This window comes from Notolepis coatsorum, assembly GCF_963971535.1.
Source record: "Notolepis coatsorum genome assembly, chromosome: 6".
Classification (NCBI taxonomy): Eukaryota; Metazoa; Chordata; class Actinopteri; order Aulopiformes; family Paralepididae; genus Notolepis; species Notolepis coatsorum.
This window is the reverse complement of record NC_140170.1, coordinates 12,891,225-12,912,652: the sequence shown is the minus strand read 5'-3', so window position 1 is coordinate 12,912,652 and position 21,428 is coordinate 12,891,225. Positions and strand designations below refer to the sequence as shown.

Below are 21,428 nucleotides of genomic sequence, written 5' to 3'. Positions count from 1 at the left end.
GTAGGCTGGGTACTGCCATCCCTCCCTCTTCCTTTGGTAGTTGTAGTGTTTTATATCTGACCCGTGGTCTTCTCCCCGCCCATATGAACCTCGATATCAGTCTGTCCCTGTTATTCCTATCTCTAGTTCTCTCTCCCATTTCTCCCTTATATAATCGGTCGTGTGTCCCTTGCTGGTCATTATAGCCCGGTACAGTGCTGATATTACCCTTCCTTTCCCTCCTTCGTATGCCCTTACTATCATCCTAATTATTCCATTCTGTTCTTCTTCCTTGTCCCCTCTTATTTCTCTATTATAGTAATCTCTAATCTGTAGATATCTGAAGTGGTCCTTGTTTTCTAGTCCAAATTTCTCCTTTAATTTTTGTAGTGTTTGCATTTCCCCCTTCTCTATCATTTTGCATATCGCTGTTGCCCCCCCCCCTCTCCCACCTTCTGAATCCATGGTCTAACCTCCCTGGTTTGAATCTCTTGTCATGTGCTACCCATCTCAGGACCCCTGACTGCTTCTCCAATTTGTGTGTTTTTACTACTCTGTTCCATATGTTCAAGGTGCATTTGGTGATTGGATCTAATAGTCCCTCTTTCTCTTTAAATAGTTCCCTATCTCCCACCAGAGCTTGTACCTTGTATCCCTCCCCTTCTTTTTCAATGTCTTTCCATCTTGCCTCATATCTGTCGTTACACCAGCACGTCACTGCTCTCAGTTGTGCTGCATAGTAATAATCTTGTAGGCTGGGTACTGCCATCCCTCCCTCTTCCTTTGGTAGTTGTAGTGTTTTATATCTGACCCGTGGTCTTCTCCCCGCCCATATGAACCTCGATATCAGTCTGTCCCTGTTATTCCTATCTCTAGTTCTCTCTCCCATTTCTCCCTTATATAATCGGTCGTGTGTCCCTTGCTGGTCATTATAGCCCGGTACAGTGCTGATATTACCCTTCCTTTCCCTCCTTCGTATGCCCTTCCTATCATCCTAATTATTCCATTCTGTTCTTCTTCCTTGTCCCCTCTTATTTCTCTATTATAGTAATCTCTAATCTGTAGATATCTGAAGTGGTCCTTGTTTTCTAGTCCAAATTTCTCCTTTAATTTTTGTAGTGTTTGCATTTCCCCCTTCTCTATCATTTTGCATATCGCTGTTGCCCCCCCCCTCTCCCACCTTCTGAATCCATGGTCTAACCTCCCTGGTTTGAATCTCTTGTCATGTGCTACCCATCTCAGGACCCCTGACTGCTTCTCCAATTTGTGTGTTTTTACTACTCTGTTCCATATGTTCAAGGTGCATTTGGTGATTGGATCTAATAGTCCCTCTTTCTCTTTAAATAGTTCCCTATCTCCCACCAGAGCTTGTACCTTGTATCCCTCCCCTTCTTTTTCAATGTCTTTCCATCTTGCCTCATATCTGTCGTTACACCAGCACGTCACTGCTCTCAGTTGTGCTGCATAGTAATAATCTTGTAGGCTGGGTACTGCCATCCCTCCCTCTTCCTTTGGTAGTTGTAGTGTTTTATATCTGACCCGTGGTCTTCTCCCCGCCCATATGAACCTCGATATCAGTCTGTCCCACTCCCTGAATTGATTCTGTGGTATTTGTATCGGTAGTGACTGGAATAGGTACAGTAACCTTGATAGTATGTTCATTTTAATGACCTCTATTCTTGAATTGAAGTCCAAGGGCATTACTGTCCATCTCTCTAAGTCTCTCTTGATGTTCTGATTTATCTGTGTATAGTTCGCCTCAAACAGTTTCTCCACCCCTCTCGTGATGTTCACCCCTAAGTATTTAATCTTGTCCATGTCCCATCTTATCCCGTACTGTTCTCTAATTTCCGTCGTTGGGGTATAGTTCCATGCTAAGGTCTGTGTCTTTGTCACGTTTATGTCACCGTTGTATCCTGAGTAGTGGCCATATTCCTTCAGTAGATCCATCAGTGCCGGGAAGCTCTTGTCTGGTTGCCTCATGTATACTATCACGTCGTCTGCAAATAGGCCTAGTTTATATTCCGTTCCCTTTATCCTTACTCCCTTAATGTCCTCGGTCTGTCTGATCAGTTGTGCCAGTGGTTCTATGAAAACGGCGAAGAGTGTCGGTGAGAGACAACATCCCTGTCTGGTAGCCCTCTCTAATCTGATTCTATCCGTCAAGCTGCCATTCACCTTAACCCTCGCTGTCGGTTCTTGATATAGCGCCTTGATCATCTTCATCGCCCTCCCGTTCAGTCCGAACCTCATCAATGTTTTATATAAAAATGTCCAGCTCACACTGTCGAATGCTTTTTCTGCATCTAGGCTAATCAGTACCGCGCTACCCCCTTGTTTTTGTATCTCCTCTACTATGTGTAATGTCTTTCTCACGTTGTCCTGTGTCTGTCTCCCTTTAATAAATCCAGTTTGATCTTCATCTATAATGTCTGGCATAAACGTCTCAAATCTCTTTGATATTATCGATGTATACATCTTGTAATCCACGTTAAGTATGGACACAGGTCTGAAACTACTACATAATTCCCTATCCTTCCCTTCCTTCGGTATCGTGGTGATTATGGCTTCCTTCCACGAGGGGGGCATTTTACCCTCTTCCATCGTGTGTCTGAACGCCGCCCCTAACATGGGTGCTAATTCAGTTCTAAATGTCTTGTAGAATTCCGATGGGAATCCGTCGCTCTCCGGAGATTTGTTGTTTTTAGCTCTACTAATTGCCTCTTCCAGTTCTTGTTCCGTAATTATTTTATTTAATTCTTCATTCTGTTCTTTCCCTATCGATGGTAACTCTAGCTTCTCCAGATATGTTTCTATTTCCTCTTCTCCCGCTGCTTTTGGCTGTGTGTATAATTTCTCATAGTATTCTCTAAATGTCCTCTCTATTTCAGCTGGGTCCCTCAATATTTCATTAGTCTTTGTATCCCTTATTGTGTGTATCGTGTTCAACTTCTGTTGCGTCCTAATTCTCCTAGCCAACAGTCTGGTCGCTTTTGGTCCCCCTTCATAGTACATTTGTTTCATGAACCTCGCTTTCTTTTCTATTTCCGTCAATAATTCCCTATTTATCCTGGCCTTTACTTCTTTGATTTCTCCGAGCGTTTCCTGTTCTTTTGATATCTGGTGTCTCCCCTCTAGCTTCTTCAGCTTCCCTATCAGATTGTGATATGTCTCCGTTCTGGCCTTCTTCAGCATTGCTGTTTTTTCCATCAATTTCCCCCTTATCACCACCTTCAGTGTGTCCCATAGAATGTTCGGGTCTACCGCCCCGTTGTCATTTTCTTCCTTATATCTCCTCCTTGATCTGACTCACCACCCCCTTGTTATTTAATATTCCTACATTTAGTCTCCAAATCGTGTTCCTCCGTCTCCCTTCTAGATCTACTGTCAGATATATGGCACTGTGATCCGATATGTCCGCCACTCCTATACTGCTCTCCCGTGCTCTGTAACTGTCCCCCGTCGTCATCAAAAAGTAGTCTATTCTCGCATATGTCACGTGTGGGTGTGAGTAATGTGTGTATTCCCTGTCCATGGCGTGCATCCCCCTCCAAACATCTGTAATTCCCATTTCCGTCATCTGAATATTCATATATCTACTGATGGGTGCTCGTCCTTTTCTAGTGCTTGTGGTGTCTAGGTCGTGATTCAGTACTACGTTAAAATCTCCCGTGCATATCAATATCCCTTCTAGTTCCATCACTATCATATAAAAAATGGTCTCATATAAATCCCTCTCACTCTCTGGGGGTGCATAAACATTCACTAACGTAACCATTTGGCCCTCCATTTTCCCCTTCACCAGAACAAACCTTCCCTCCTTGTCTCTTATTTCCTTGATCAATTCAAATTTGACTGTTTTTGATTAACGTGATTACTCCTCTCCTCGGGTTCTGTTTAAAGGAACTTTAGTATGCATTTTCATATCCAAATCTCTTCAGTTTCTCATGATCCTGTGCTACCAAATGTGTTTCCTGCAGAAAAATCACTTCCATCTCACTTTTTTTACATTTCAACATCACTTTGTTCCTCTTTATCGCATTATTCATTCCATTAACGTTTAACGACATCATTTTTATACCTTTAACCATTGTCATCTTTCTTCTTCTTCTTTCGTCTGTCAGTCCCCCCCATGTCACATTCATTCCCCCCTCCGGTTGGAGCCTCCGCTCTCTTCACCGAATACATATAATGATTAACATAAATAAAAAACATAAACTTTACATAAAGTGCTCCCAAGGCGTTCGGGGTGTCCCTGTGTCCCCCCCTGTCCCCTGCTGGTGGGTGAGGGGTAATTGCTCTCCTAGCAAGAGGCCCCCTCCTGACGGCTTGGGGGTTTGAAACCCTTACCCCCAATCGCTCGTCATATTTGTCCAGCTTTCTTACTGTTTTTTTTTGTGCTGTCGAGCTCCTGGTCAAAAGCGCTCTGTCCTTCCTTCTGACCAAAGACCCTCTTTTCCTAGGTCCCTCTCAATGTGACTCATATGTTTCAATGTCCCTCCTTCCTCCTATACCCGTGTGCGGTGTCTCCTGTGTACCCCTTTTTACTTTCTTTTCCTCCCCTCTATTTTCTATGTGATGTCCATTTATCCCCTTAATCCCTCCCAACTGTGTTACTCGCAGCGTGTGTCTATGTATTTGTTTCAGTATGTTCTATGTCTCGTCTATCAAACCTAGTTATATTTCCATTTATTTCCTCCATCAGCTTGTGTATTATGTGTCCATGTATACGTTGTGTTCATTTCTATATCCTGCCTCTACCTGAGAATGTGTGTTTATGCATATGTTATTTCAGTTTCTATATTTTGTCTCTATTTGAATAGTTTTTTCAATCTCTTGTGCGTGTACTCATCCGTTCGCCTCCTCCCGCCTCCTCTCCCCTCCTTCTCCGTCTCTGGCCTCCTCGTCCGTCTCCGCCCTCGTTCTGTCACGTTTCACCTCGGCCTTCTCCTCTCTCCTCCCTCCTCTCCCTGGTTTCGGTCTCCTACTCTGGTCCATCTGCGTGCCCCCTCCAATCTCTGCTGCAGGCTCCGCGTCTGGTCCTCCTGTCTCCTTCCTTCTCCGTCCTCCGCCATCTGCATCCCCCGTCGTCTCATCTCCTGCGCCGCCTCTCGTGCCGTCGCATACGTCACCGTCCCTTCCTCCCAGTGAATCCTTAGCGAGGTCATGGGTGACTGGAATCTCATTCCGTTTTCTTTCAGAGTTTTCTTCAGTCCCGCGTAGGACCTGCGTGTTATTGCTACCGCTGTCGAGTAATCGTGATCAAACGATAGTCTTTTCCCTTCGATTTCAATCTTCTTGGTCCACGCGGTTCTGAGTATCAATTCCTTAATCTCAAATCTCAGAAAGTTAATAATCACCGCTCTCGGAGGTCTGTCCGGTTTCGGTCTCGGAGCCAACGCCCTGTGGGCCCTCTGAATCTCCATTTTTTCCAGTCCCGTCTCCTTCAATTGCTCCTTGATAAGCTTTTCTACATAATGGGTCACCGATTCCCCTTCGACTCCTTCTTTCAATCCCCATATTCTAATGTTATTTCTCCGTGACCTCCCCTCCATGTCCGACATCTTTGTCTCCATCTGTTCTTGTTTCTGAATCGCACATGTTAATACCTCGTGTATCTCTGTGTTCCATTCCTCCGCTTGTGCCGTCCTAGTCTGTAACTCGGTCACGTTTCTGTCCTGTTCTGCCATCCTCTCCTCCACCCTTTTGAGTTCTGTATTCATTTCACCTCTGAAGTCCTCCTGTTCCTTCCTCAATTCCTCCCGTAGCTTCCCAATATCATTCCTTATCGTGTCCGTGTTCAGTTTTATCGCCGCTGTTATGTTCTCCAGTATCCCGGCCTGCATGACCACGGCCCATCCTGGCATTCCCGTGTCTGCCTCAGCGGGACCTCCCCCTTCTTCCGCCTGTCTTTTCTCGGCTTCGCTTCGGGGACTCTGTTTCTTCAAATTCTCTTCTTCTCGTGTGTTCTCCATTTCTCTTTCCTTCACAATCGTTGTCTCTTCCTTACTTCTCGTGTGCATTTTCATTTTTAATCACTTTTCGGGTCCTTTTTTATCCGTTTTTTCGCTCATTTGACCAGGAGCTCTATCGCACGTGTGTTACCCGTCTGCTCTCATCAAGAATTTTCGGCATAATGATTTTACTGCAACGGATGTTATAATAAAAGCCTTTCCATACATCTGTCTGATTGAAAACTTTATTAACAGACCGCAGAATGGGCACAACTGAGTCAGCACGGGCTGAGATATGAACGACTAATGCTTGCTATATCTAGGTCGACCTCGGACGTTGCTATGTAAATACGCTGATGTTATTATTGAACGTGTAACTATATAACGTTAATGCCACAAAACGAATGCCTTTGTTATCATAAGTAGTAACTTTGATGCAGTAGTGTGTGTGGGGCGGCGCTGTTCAAAAGTTTCAACGTGTGGACCAGATTGACGCGACACAATCCTCTTGGGCAAAACATCACGATATCCACGATACGTTTAAAAAGTGTATCGTTAATGAACTGTACCCGATATTTATATAATATCGTCATATCGCCCAGCCCTACTTGCTACCATAGTGTCTTTATACCTGTATCACTGTACATATTAATACTACAACTCTGTACATACATCTGATTAGCACTATTACTCAGTAGTACTAATTTATACATTCTATATCCAGTTTAATCACCTGTACATTGTATATTACTATTGCACTTTACTATTACATTTGCACTCTGGTTGGATGACAAAGTACTGTACTTGTGCTGCATGATGACAATAATGTAATAACTACAGTTAACTAAAGTATTTTACCGTAACACTAATACCACTCATTCTAACACTAATACCACTCATTCTAACACTAATACCACTCATTCTAACACTAACACCACTCATTCTAACACTAACACCACTCATTCTAACACTGATACCACTCATTCTAACACTAATACCACTCATTCTAACACTAATACCACTCATTCTAACACTAATACCACTCATTCTAACACTAACACCACTCATTCTAACACTAACACAACTAATTCTAACACTGATACCACTCATTCTAACACTAATACCACTCATTCTAACACTGATACCACTCATTCTAACACTAACACCACTAATTCTAACACTAACACCACTAATTCTAACACTAACACCACTAATTCTAGCACTAACACCACTCATTCTAACACTAACACCACTCATTCTAACACTAACACCACTAATTCTAACACTGATACCACTCATTCTAACACTAATACCACTCATTCTAACACTAATACCACTCATTCTAACACTAATACCACTCATTCTAACACTAATACCACTCATTCTAACACTAATACCACTCATTCTAACACTAATACCACTCATTCTAACACTAATACCACTCATTCTAACACTAATACCACTCATTCTAACACTAATACCACTCATTCTAACACTAACACCACTCATTCTAACACTAATACCACTCATTCTAACACTAATACCACTCATTCTAACACTAACACCACTAATTCTAACACTAATACCACTCATTCTAACACTAATACCACAAATTTGAATGCTAATACCACTCATTCTAACACTAATACCACTCATTCTAACACTAATACCACTCATTCTAACACTAATACCATTAATTTTAACACTAACACCACGTACAGTACCGTTAACCTTCTCTCATGTTGTCTTCTCTCCAGAGTGAGGCAAGACTCTGGTCCCAGGGCCCTGTTCCTCGTACCTGGCTAACTGAGTTAGCCGGATAATTCTCAGCATAGCTTGACTTAAGCCAGACCTTTCCGTTCCCTGACGTCGGATTGTCTAAATCTCTATGGTAACAGATCAGAAAGTTTGAACCTGGTCGAGGGCAGGGTTTAGTTGTGAGGATTCGAGTTTAGGAGAGGAGTGTAGGATACAATCGCAGGACAATGTGGAGTAAGAGAGACGAGGCAACGAGTCGACGTTCCGATAATAATAGCTTTACTTGAGCATAGTCAAAAGGCACACGTTACAGGGGAAAACAAAACCTCAGCAATGCTGGAAAACATGGACTACAAATACGGGAAGGTACTGACACTGGAGATACGGAGATACACACAGTACGGAAGGGTACTGACGGGAAAACAACGAACAATGACGCGACACTGGAAGACAGGGGCGGGGAGAATATATACAGGTACTAATTAGACAACAAGGAACAGCTGGGGGCTGACAGGCAGGACACATGAATACAAGGGAAGGAGACTAGACACTGAACTAACAGGCAGGAATAAACATTGTAACATAACAACACAGGGAAGACTAGGACTAGACAGGAACATGAATATGAATACACACAGGGAACATATTCACACAGGGAACAAGAACATAGGCAGTGCATTAGTGATAGCAACTAATACCAGGTACAAGTGCATGGCCGGAGCCAGCAACGCCATTAACCCCAGAATTTCGCCAGGGGGCGTCAGAGGATTGCCTATGTTCAGAGAGTTCATGAGTCCAAAGGGCAGATCCTGACATTAGTTCAGTTAGCTGGATAACCTGCATGGCCACACCCTCGCAAAGAAATGCCAGCTCCCTTCCTGAAATAATTCTCACAGTCTAGATCCCATTATACCATTCTGAATTATGTTTTTGTGCTTCGTTTTTCTAGAGGGGGCTTTTGAAATGTAAAATAATAGACCTAAAATGCTGATAATAAATCATATTCAGCCTATAGATTTACTTTGTCCTAAATAATGTACGTCATATTTATCCAGATATGGCGCTGGCGCGTCGCGACACACAAGTGGTTATTTTAATAACGCGGAGCATTGCAAATGTGAATCCCGCTGGGATATTTTTTAATGAATGAAACCTATCGGGCGTTTGGCTCTGATTTGTTTCATATTCTCGGCTGTGGATGTATTTGCTTAACGGAGCGCCCGGATTGTGTTTCATTCAAGCATAAATTGAAGCTTATGCGTGGACTATGGATTATGAATTACGAGGAATCTGAATCTGTGAATTGTTTAATTGTATCACTGTCACTCACACATTATTGTGATATTGTAACTGGGATTAAAATGTCTGAGATGCGCTGTTTGACGGATTTGAGAAATTGAATGAGCCGTTGACATTAATGAATTTGAGAAAATGCATTTATCTGTTCAAGCACTGTTATCTGATGAATATAAACCAAAGGTTAATCAATTAAATGCATGTATGGATGATGTCCAAAACAGATTAAAACCTGATTAATAGTGAAACTGTATAGCCTCCCTCCAAGCCTCTCTGACACCGTTATTTCGGGTCGCGCCTTGAAAAATTTGGGAACCATGTATTTATATATAAAGCACATGATACCTAAGCCGAGCGCATACAGTACAGATATCCTCATAAGTATCTATTAATTCGTATCAATTAGATACTCTTTGGGCTTGTTTGTATCTACTTATTCTGAAATAGTTGAACTAATTATTTTCGCTAGCAATAGATCTCATTCGATTATTCATTCCATTAACACTTTAAGTGCCGAAAACGTGTTTAGGCGTCTTTCCTAGCCATGCTAAAGTTGCAGAGGACGCCCTAACTCGTCTTTAATATTAGCACTATTACTCAGTAGTACTAATTTATACATTCTATATCCAGTTTAATCACCTGTACATTGTATATTACTATTGCACTTTACTATTACATTTGCACTCTGGTTGGATGACAAAGTACTGTACTTGTGCTGCATGATGACAATAATGTAATAACTACAGTTAACTAAAGTATTTTACCGTAACACTAATACCACTCATTCTAACACTAATACCACTCATTCTAACACTAATACCACTCATTCTAACACTAACACCACTCATTCTAACACTAACACCACTCATTCTAACACTGATACCACTCATTCTAACACTAATACCACTCATTCTAACACTAATACCACTCATTCTAACACTAATACCACTCATTCTAACACTAACACCACTCATTCTAACACTAACACAACTAATTCTAACACTGATACCACTCATTCTAACACTAATACCACTCATTCTAACACTGATACCACTCATTCTAACACTAACACCACTAATTCTAACACTAACACCACTAATTCTAACACTAACACCACTAATTCTAGCACTAACACCACTCATTCTAACACTAACACCACTCATTCTAACACTAACACCACTAATTCTAACACTGATACCACTCATTCTAACACTAATACCACTCATTCTAACACTAATACCACTCATTCTAACACTAATACCACTCATTCTAACACTAATACCACTCATTCTAACACTAATACCACTCATTCTAACACTAATACCACTCATTCTAACACTAATACCACTCATTCTAACACTAATACCACTCATTCTAACACTAATACCACTCATTCTAACACTAATACCACTCATTCTAACACTAACACCACTCATTCTAACACTAATACCACTCATTCTAACACTAATACCACTCATTCTAACACTAACACCACTAATTCTAACACTAATACCACTCATTCTAACACTAATACCACAAATTTGAATGCTAATACCACTCATTCTAACACTAATACCACTCATTCTAACACTAATACCACTCATTCTAACACTAATACCATTAATTTTAACACTAACACCACGTACAGTACCGTTAACCTTCTCTCATGTTGTCTTCTCTCCAGAGTGAGGCAAGACTCTGGTCCCAGGGCCCTGTTCCTCGTACCTGGCTAACTGAGTTAGCCGGATAATTCTCAGCATAGCTTGACTTAAGCCAGACCTTTCCGTTCCCTGACGTCGGATTGTCTAAATCTCTATGGTAACAGATCAGAAAGTTTGAACCTGGTCGAGGGCAGGGTTTAGTTGTGAGGATTCGAGTTTAGGAGAGGAGTGTAGGATACAATCGCAGGACAATGTGGAGTAAGAGAGACGAGGCAACGAGTCGACGTTCCGATAATAATAGCTTTACTTGAGCATAGTCAAAAGGCACACGTTACAGGGGAAAACAAAACCTCAGCAATGCTGGAAAACATGGACTACAAATACGGGAAGGTACTGACACTGGAGATACGGAGATACACACAGTACGGAAGGGTACTGACGGGAAAACAACGAACAATGACGCGACACTGGAAGACAGGGGCGGGGAGAATATATACAGGTACTAATTAGACAACAAGGAACAGCTGGGGGCTGACAGGCAGGACACATGAATACAAGGGAAGGAGACTAGACACTGAACTAACAGGCAGGAATAAACATTGTAACATAACAACACAGGGAAGACTAGGACTAGACAGGAACATGAATATGAATACACACAGGGAACATATTCACACAGGGAACAAGAACATAGGCAGTGCATTAGTGATAGCAACTAATACCAGGTACAAGTGCATGGCCGGAGCCAGCAACGCCATTAACCCCAGAATTTCGCCAGGGGGCGTCAGAGGATTGCCTATGTTCAGAGAGTTCATGAGTCCAAAGGGCAGATCCTGACATTAGTTCAGTTAGCTGGATAACCTGCATGGCCACACCCTCGCAAAGAAATGCCAGCTCCCTTCCTGAAATAATTCTCACAGTCTAGATCCCATTATACCATTCTGAATTATGTTTTTGTGCTTCGTTTTTCTAGAGGGGGCTTTTGAAATGTAAAATAATAGACCTAAAATGCTGATAATAAATCATATTCAGCCTATAGATTTACTTTGTCCTAAATAATGCACGTCATATTTATCCAGATATGGCGCTGGCGCGTCGCGACACACAAGTGGTTATTTTAATAACGCGGAGCATTGCAAATGTGAATCCCGCTGGGATATTTTTTAATGAATGAAACCTATCGGGCGTTTGGCTCTGATTTGTTTCATATTCTCGGCTGTGGATGTATTTGCTTAACGGAGCGCCCGGATTGTGTTTCATTCAAGCATAAATTGAAGCTTATGCGTGGACTATGGATTATGAATTACGAGGAATCTGAATCTGTGGATTGTTTAATTGTATCACTGTCACTCACACATTATTGTGATATTGTAACTGGGATTAAAATGTCTGAGATGCGCTGTTTGACGGATTTGAGAAATTGAATGAGCCGTTGACATTAATGAATTTGAGAAAATGCATTTATCTGTTCAAGCACTGTTATCTGATGAATATAAACCAAAGGTTAATCAATTAAATGCATGTATGGATGATGTCCAAAACAGATTAAAACCTGATTAATAGTGAAACTGTATAGCCTCCCTCCAAGCCTCTCTGACACCGTTATTTCGGGTCGCGCCTTGAAAAATTTGGGAACCATGTATTTATATATAAAGCACATGATACCTAAGCCGAGCGCATACAGTACAGATATCCTCATAAGTATCTATTAATTCGTATCAATTAGATACTCTTTGGGCTTGTTTGTATCTACTTATTCTGAAATAGTTGAACTAATTATTTTCGCTAGCAATAGATCTCATTCGATTATTCATTCCATTAACACTTTAAGTGCCGAAAACGTGTTTAGGCGTCTTTCCTAGCCATGCTAAAGTTGCAGAGGACGCCCTAACTCGTCTTTAATATCAATATTTCAAAAATCTGTAATCGAAATCATATTTTTCCTCCGCAGCCCTGAGACACAGTGCTGGCCTCCTCTCAACCCTCTAGCGGTTCAAGAGCGCCATCTGGTGGCCGATCGGCAGAAGCGCCAAACAGGAAGTCATGTGGATGAAGTGCTGATCACCCATATTACTTCCGGCCACTCTCTATAGCTCCCGCGACTCCATCTTGAAACACTCGATAATAGATCGCTCGCCCTAACTCAATAAACAACGTTATTTGGACGTATATACTATTATACAACCTGGAAATGGACCGGGTATTTCGACATCCCATAATGGAAAACTGTCTACCCCACGCTGATCGCCCAACGGCCCGCGGAGACTGGGGTGAGTTTTAGCGTGTAGTATTACCGTGTTCGACACTAACTGCTATGATGAACATTTGACCCACATTAGATGAATGGTATAACGTTGCCCACGGAATTATAAACGATCCCCCGCCCATCCGGTCATCATCAGATGATACGTAGAAACTTCTAGAAGCACGTCCATTTGAAATTTTTCATCTGGCACCGATCGCTACCAAACTGTATTTGATCATCAATATAATGCATTTGGGGCTATAAATCACGTTCTGGAGAAAGCTGCAGAAAGAGATGAAAACATACTTATACTTTAGATCATATTTTAGTATGAATATGTGAATGAAAAAGTTTAACGTTCATACACCCTGAACAATACATATAGGACATTGAATGGGCCCTAATAATGGCAATCTAGCAATAGAATTTAAAAAGTTATAGCCCTGCAAAGAAGGGGAACTTCTCCATAGACAAATAGAGCTGGCAAGGGATGGTATATCATGAATTTAACCTTCGGCAGTTAAAGTGTTAAGCCAGCAGGCACATATAAAGAAATATAATCTGATTGATTGGGGTAATGAGGGACTTAAAATTAGCCTATAGATTATGCATTTAACTTGTCGGCGAGGCTATTGAGCCGTACTGTATTGTACCCATTCTGCAATCTGTTAATAAAGTTTTAAATCAATCAATCAATCAATGCCGTTAGATAATCAGGATTTCTGCGATCGACATCTGCTGTCTTTTCAGGTGAGGCGGCCGCGCGCGATTATCCTGAGTATCAAGTCTGGCTCGAATTAACGAGACTGAATCAGCGTTCGAGGAACAGGGAAAGCTCGGATTCAAACATCGGGTTAATTGAATCTGGATAATGGGACTTTTGATCGACTTAGTTGAACCAGGTACGAGGAATAGGGTCCAGAGGAAGCCCACCATGTACCTAACCCTAACCCTTCTCTCATGTCGTCTCCTCCCCAGAGCGGGGCAAGACCCTGGTCCAGAGGAAGCCCACCATGTACCTAACCCTAACCCTTCTCCCATGTCGTCTGCTCCCCAGAGCGGGGCAAGACCCTGGTCCAGAGGAAGCCCACCATGTACCTAACCCTAACCCTTCTCTCATGTCGTCTCCTCCCCAGAGCGGGGCAAGACCCTGGTCCAGAGGAAGCCCACCATGTACCCGGCCTGGAAGGCCAGCTTCGACGCCCACATCTACGAGGGCCGCGTGCTGCAGGTGGTGCTGATGAGGGCGGCCGAGGAGCCCCTGGCCGAGGTGACGGTGGCCGTGTCCGTGCTCGCCGAGCGCTGCAAGAAGGCCAACGGACACGCTGAGTTCTGGGTAGGACTGTGTTTGTGTTCCCGTAGAGTTCCGGTTCAGGTTCAGGTTCCTTTATTGAGCCATTTGTGTAAAAACACATTGGTAATTGATGCGGCGTTACAGTGTGTGCATTTTTCATTTCTTTTTTCACCGTAACAACAACACCAACACAGACACAGGACAAAAAGGATTAATCAATAAAATACATATATATATATAAAGTGAAGAGTGCAGAGTTCCAGTAAAGACTAGTGCAGTGCAGTCATTGTGCCAGTGTCACTTGGGGGCAGAGGGGGGGGGGGCGGGACCTGAGGCATTGATCAGCCTGGCGGCCGAGGGGGGGGGGGACCTGAGGCATTGATCAGCCTGACGGCTGAGGGGGGGGGGGGGGTCCAGAGGGGAGCAGGGTGAAGAGGCTGTGGGAGGGAGGGGGGGGTCCAGAGGGGAGCAGGGTGAAGAGGCTGTGGCCGGGGGAGGGGGGGGGGGGTCCAGAGGGGAGCAGGGTGAAGAGGCTGTGGGAGGGGGGGGGGGTCCAGAGGGGAGCAGGGTGAAGAGGCTGTGGGGGGGAGGGAGGGGGGGTCCAGAGGGGAGCAGGGTGAAGAGGCTGTGGGGGGGAGGGAGGGGTCCAGAGGGGAGCAGGGTGAAGAGGCTTTATCTTTATCTTTATTACGGATCCCCATTAGTCATCACCGCAGCAACAACTAGTCTTCCTGGGGTCCACACACAACAAAAACAGTACATACATACATAACAAGGCTGTGGGGGGGAGGGGGGGGTCCAGAGGGGAGCAGGGTGAAGAGGCTGTGGGGGGGAGGGGGGGTCCAGAGGGGAGCAGGGTGAAGAGGCTGTGGGAGGGAGGGGGGGGGGGGGGGGGGGGTCCAGAGGGGAGCAGGGTGAAGAGGCTGTGGGAGGGAGGGGGGGGTCCAGAGGGGAGCAGGGTGAAGAGGCTGTGGGAGGGAGGGGGGGGGGGGGGGGGGGTCCAGAGGGGAGCAGGGTGAAGAGGCTGTGGGAGGGAGGGGGGGGTCCAGAGGGGAGCAGGGTGAAGAGGCTGTGGGGGGGAGGGGTCCAGAGGGGAGCAGGGTGAAGAGGCTGTGGGAGGGAGGGAGGGGGGGGGGGTCCAGAGGGGAGCAGGGTGAAGAGGCTGTGGGAGGGGGGGGGGGGGTGGGGGGGGTCCAGAGGGGAGCAGGGTGAAGAGGCTGTGGGAGGGAGGGGGGGGTCCAGAGGGGAGCAGGGTGAAGAGGCTGTGGGGGGGAGGGAGGGGGGGGGTCCAGAGGGGAGCAGGGTGAAGAGGCTGTGGGAGGGAGGGGGGGGGGGGGGGGGGTCCAGAGGGGAGCAGGGTGAAGAGGCTGTGGGAGGGAGGGGGGGGTCCAGAGGGGAGCAGGGTGAAGAGGCTGTGGGAGGGAGGGGGGGGTCCAGAGGGGAGCAGGGTGAAGAGGCTGTGGGGGGAGGGGGGGGTCCAGAGGGGAGCAGGGTGAAGAGGCTGTGGGAGGGAGGGGGGGGGTCCAGAGGGGAGCAGGGTGAAGAGGCTGTGGGGGGGAGGGGGGGGGTCCAGAGGGGAGCCGGGTGAAGAGGCTGTGGGAGGGAGGGGGGGGTCCAGAGGGGAGCAGGGTGAAGAGGCTGTGGGGGGGAGGGGTCCAGAGGGGAGCAGGGTGAAGAGGCTGTGGGGGGGAGGGGGGGGTCCAGAGGGGAGCAGGGTGAAGAGGCTGTGGGGGGGAGGGGGGGGGTCCAGAGGGGAGCAGGGTGAAGAGGCTGTGGGGGGGAGGGGGGGTCCAGAGGGGAGCAGGGTGAAGAGGCTGTGGGGGGGAGGGGGGGGTCCAGAGGGGAGCAGGGTGAAGAGGCTGTGGGGGGGAGGGGGGGGTCCAGAGGGGAGCCGGGTGAAGAGGCTGTGGGAGGGAGGGGGGGGTCCAGAGGGGAGCAGGGTGAAGAGGCTGTGGGGGGGAGGGGGGGGTCCAGAGGGGAGCCGGGTGAAGAGGCTGTGGGAGGGAGGGGGGGGTCCAGAGGGGAGCAGGGTGAAGAGGCTGTGGGGGGGAGGGGGGGGTCCAGAGGGGAGCAGGGTGAAGAGGCTGTGGGGGGGAGGGGGGGGGGGGGGGTCGGCCATGATCTTCCTCGCCCTCTTCAGCGCCCCCTGGAGTCGTGCAGGGACCTGAGTAATAGTTTGTATTTGTTTTTTATGTATTGCATTGTGTGTGTGTGTGTGTGTGTGTGTGTGTGTGTGTGTGTGTGTGTGTGTGTGTGTGTGTGTGTGTGTGTGTGTGTGTGTGTGTGTGTGTGTGTGTGTGTGTGTGTGTGTGTCTTTTAAGATGAGATAAGATATTCCTTTATTAATCCCCTTGGGGAAATGCGGGCGTCGTAGCAGGGGAGGGGAGGGGGGAGGGGAGGTACAGGGTAATAGTAGAGAGACATAAATATAGACAATAAAAACTGTGTAAACAATATAAACAATCGTCATTATTTCATACTTTGAACAGTCTGTTCAACTTTCAACTTTTATTCATCCAGGCGAGGTTGACACTTTAACCCTTAACTCATTCCCCGTCGGGAATTAGACGGAGCCCGTCGTAGCAATGCCACGCTTTAAAAGATAGGAGTGTGTCACCTTGTTTGTAGAGCTTATATCTATATTCTATATTATAGCTATGGATACAATACTATGGCCCATTTGACATCACCTATCTATCGTTCAATATGTGAAAAATAATAAATGTTTCCAAAGTCATGGAAAGTCATGGAAAAAATAGTATACGAACAGGTCGAAAAGTACCTTGCGGAAAAAAATCTAATCTACGAATTCCAATCTGGCTTCAGAACATCCCACTCCACTGACACATGCCTTCTCTATTTGAACGACCACATCAAGCAAGAGGTGGACGCGGGCAAATACAGCGGCATGGTCATGCTGGACCTACAAAAGGCCTTCGACACTGTCAATCACACCATTCTGATTGACAAGCTAAAAGCAATTGGTTTTGATAGTCTATCAGTGAGCTGGATACAATCCTACCTGGAGGGGAGAGAGCAGATGGTGGAGGTAAACGGTACCCTATCCCTCCCCCCTCACAGTAAGCTGTGGTGTTCCACAAGGAAGCATACTAGGACCACTACTGTTCCTAATTTATGCAAATGACATGTCGTCAGCTTGTGACTGCAACTTGTTCCTGTTTGCGGACGACTCAGCCCTGCTGGTCTCTGACAAGAACAAGTTACAGGTTGAAAAAACCCTCAGCTCGGAACTAGGCAAAATCTGCATACGGCTTCTCAGTTACAGTGGGTGACAATATTGTCACAAGGAAAGATGAAATTACCTACCTGGGCTCCATCCTAGAGGCTAATCTTTCCTGTGACAAAATGGCATCCAATGTAATAAAAAAAGTCAACCAACAAACTCGATTCTTGTACCGGATCTCCTCTCTGGTAAACAAGAATAACCTGAAGACTCTGGCAGGGGCACTCATTCAAGGGTACTACGACTATGCTTGCACCTCATGGTACCAAAGCACCTCAAAGGCACTAAAAACCAAATTACAAACATCTCAAAACAAACTAGTCAGACTACTGCTTGACCTGACTCCTAGAACCCACCTCACCCCTGCCCACTTTGCCAACCTAGGATGGCTTAGAGTAGACGACAGAGTACAGCAACTTGCAATGGGCCTGGTCTACAAGATACACTACACGACCAGGGTACCCATGTACATGTCAAAATACTTCCCAAAGGCCAATGAATACCACAATCACAACACCAGAGGGAGCTCCACAAATCATGTTAAACCCAGATTCGGCTCAAACAAGGGACTAAAGACGTTTCGCAATTATGCCACATCAATGTGGAACGCCCTACCCACAGCTGTAAAGGAATGTGAATCAGTACCCACTTTCAAAAACACTCTCAAAGAACACCTACTCTAATCCTACTCTAAGCGATGCCGTTTCATGCCTGTACACGTTATTATTCGCAAATCAAATCTATATCATAGCTATTATGTTCCATCATGAATGCATGAAAGGGGGGGGGGGTCGTTTCTCATTATTTGATTGGCAGTAATGGCATTCGTATTGAACACTAAAAATGCTGATCAGCTGGATCGGTATAAAAGCATTGCAGGATCAAGCAAAAATTTACGTCAGATAGTCCTTACCTGTGATCGGGAGTATTCAAAAAATAATATTCCAATAGTTTGATCGTCATCTGGTACATCCGATGTCCATTTGGTCGACGGCATAACCCACCACAACATATGGATTGGGGATATTTGACGCGCTTCAATGGAACCGGGAGAACCGCTCCATTCGCCCCGAGAAGGAAAAGTGAAGCCGGAGACATTTGGCCGTTACACAGGCCAAGATACAAGGTTACAAAGGGTGCGGCCGGTATTGCACTTTGGCGAACTCAGACTCATTCCGTATGGTAACACCAAGGTCCCTGGATGAATAATGAATACATTTCTTATTTAACCTTTATTTACCCAGGCATATTATATTATCCAATATTTATAAATCAGCCATGACTCAGTTGATATTTTGTACTAATGGCTTATTGAGTGATTGTTTTAGCCGTTATCTTGCCAAGCTTTCGTGTGTACTGATGCCAGCTCAACACAATAACCTTAGCTTATATAACCTTAGCAAAAAAAAATTATATATACTATATATTATATATATAACAATTGTTTTTTAATGCCCTTTGTACACCGCTTTGAGGAGGGCTTTATTTGAGAAAATTCAAATTGTAAATCCAGATTTGTTTTGGCAGTCTGAGAGTTGTATGTTAAGTTGTTTTTTTGTGGAGGACATCTTCGGTTTTGCAGGATTTTTGGAGAAGGCATGGCACTTGAGACAAAACACACTGTATCCTATATAATTGTATTTGAATTCACCTTGTTTTTTCTGTTTATTTACATTGAGTACAGCTTGTGTTATATTACGTTTTATTGTATTTTCTTGTATTTTCTTATGGCCATCTTGGTCTATATGTCATTTGTTAAGTAATTGGTAAAGTATATTATTATATACTTATTGTTATGTGTCTTGTAAGCCCATATGGGCTGGGCATACATCTGTATGTAAGACACGAAAATAAAAAAAATATCAAATCAAATCAAAATATACATTATACCTGTTATGTCTTATTCTTATTACTTGTATTATTGCACAAATGTCTTATTCTTATTACTTGTATTATTGCACAATCGCTGCGGGCATGACCACCCGCATTTCACTGTATGCCGTGACAAATAAAACTCTTGACTTGACTTGACTTGATAACATTACCTCCACTCTGTCCGCAGCAGGTCTCTCTGCTCCTGGAACAGCACTTCTCTTTAGTAAAAGGTGCTTTGGTCTGGTCTCTCTGCTCCTGGAACAGCACTTCTCTTTAGTAAAAGGTGCTTTGGTCTGGTGTCTCTGCTCCTGGAACAGCACTTCTCTTTAGTAAAAGGTGCTTTGGTCTGGTCTCTCTGCTCCTGGAACAGCACTTCTCTTTAGTAAAAGGTGCTTTGGTCTGGTGTCTCTGCTCCTGGAACAGCACTTCTCTTTAGTAAAAGGTGCTTTGGTCTGGTGTCTCTGCTCCTGGAACAGCACTTCTCTTTAGTAAAAGGTGCTTTGGTCTGGTCTCCCTGCTCCTGGAACAGCACTTCTCTTTAGTAAAAGGTGCTTTGGTCTGGTCTCTCTGCTCCTGGAACAGGACTTCTCTTTAGTAAAAGGTGCTTTGGTCTGGTGTCTCTGCTCCTGGAACAGCACTTCTCTTTAGTAAAAGGTGCTTTGGTCTGGTGTCTCTGCTCCTGGAACAGCACTTCTCTTTAGTAAAAGGTGCTTTGGTCTGGTCTCTCTGCTCCTCGAACAGCACTTCTCTTTAGTAAAAGGTGCTTTGGTCTGGTGTCTCTGCTCCTGGAACAGCACTTCTCTTTAGTAAAAGGTGCTTTGGTCTGGTGTCTCTGCTCCTGGAACAGCACTTCTCTTTAGTAAAAGGTGCTTTGGTCTGGTCTCTCTGCTCCTGGAACAGCACTTCTCTTTAGTAAAAGGTGCTTTGGTCTGGTCTCTCTGCTCCTGGAACAGCACTTCTCTTTAGTAAAAGGTGCTTTGGTCTGGTGTCTCTGCTCCTGGAACAGCACTTCTCTTTAGTAAAAGGTGCTTTGGTCTGGTCTCTCTGCTCCTGGAACAGCACTTCTCTTTAGTAAAAGGTGCTTTGGTCTGGTCTCTCTGCTCCTGGAACAGCACTTCTCTTTAGTAAAAGGTGCTTTGGTCTGGTGTCTCTGCTCCTGGAACAGCACTTCTCTTTAGTAAAAGGTGCTTTGGTCTGGTCTCTCTGCTCCTGGAACAGCACTTCTCTTTAGTAAAAGGTGCTTTGGTCTGGTCTCTCTGCTCCTGGAACAGCACTTCTCTTTAGTAAAAGGTGCTTTGGTCTGGTGTCTCTGCTCCTGGAACAGCACTTCTCTTTAGTAAAAGGTGCTTTGGTCTGGTCTCTCTGCTCCTGGAACAGCACTTCTCTTTAGTAAAAGGTGCTTTGGTCTGGTCTCTCTGCTCCTGGAACAGCACTTCTCTTTAGTAAAAGGTGCTTTGGTCTGGTGTCTCTGCTCCTGGAACAGCACTTATCTTTAGTAAAAGGTGCTTTGGTCTGGTCTCTCTGCTCCTGGAACAGCACTTCTCTTTAGTAAAAGGTGCTTTGGTCTGGTGTCTCTGCTCCTGGAACAGCACTTCTCTTTAGTAAAAGGTGCTTTGGTCTGGTCTCTCTGCTCCTGGAACCAGCACTTCTCTTTAGTAAAAGGTGCTTTGGTCTGGTGTCTCTGCTCCTGGAACAGCACTTCTCTTTAGTAAAAGGTGCTTTGGTCTGGTGTCTCTGCTCCTGGAACAGCACTTCTCTTTAGTAAAAGGTGCTTTGGTCTGGTCTCTCTGCTCCTGGAACAGCACTTCTCTTTAGTAAAAGGTGCTTTGGTCTGGTGTCTCTGCTCCTGGAACAGCACTTCTCTTTAGTAAAAGGTGCTTTGGTCTGGTCTCTCTGCTCCTGGAACAGCACTTCTCTTTAGTAAAAGGTGCTTTGGTCTGGTCTCTCTGCTCCTGGAACAGCACTTCTCTTTAGTAAAAGGTGCTTTGGTCTGGTGTCTCTGCTCCTGGAACAGCATATCTCTTTAGTAAAAGGTGCTTTGGTCTGGTGTCTCTGCTCCTGGAACAGCACTTCTCTTTAGTAAAAGGTGCTTTTGTCTGGTCTCTCTGCTCCTGGAACAGCA

At 45.1% G+C, this 21,428-nt stretch overlaps 1 protein-coding gene across 1 annotated transcript in view; it reads left to right on the top strand.

The window, feature by feature from the left end:
• LOC311231081 (protein kinase C delta type-like) overlaps positions 1-21,428 on the top strand; it is a 150,478-nt gene that overhangs the window by 34,232 nt on the left and 94,818 nt on the right. Inside the window, exon 2 of the mRNA XM_084317565.1 lies at positions 14,030-14,229. Within this exon, the coding sequence (XP_084173691.1) occupies positions 14,030-14,229 (200 nt within the window). The remainder of the gene's footprint in view (positions 1-14,029; positions 14,230-21,428) is intronic.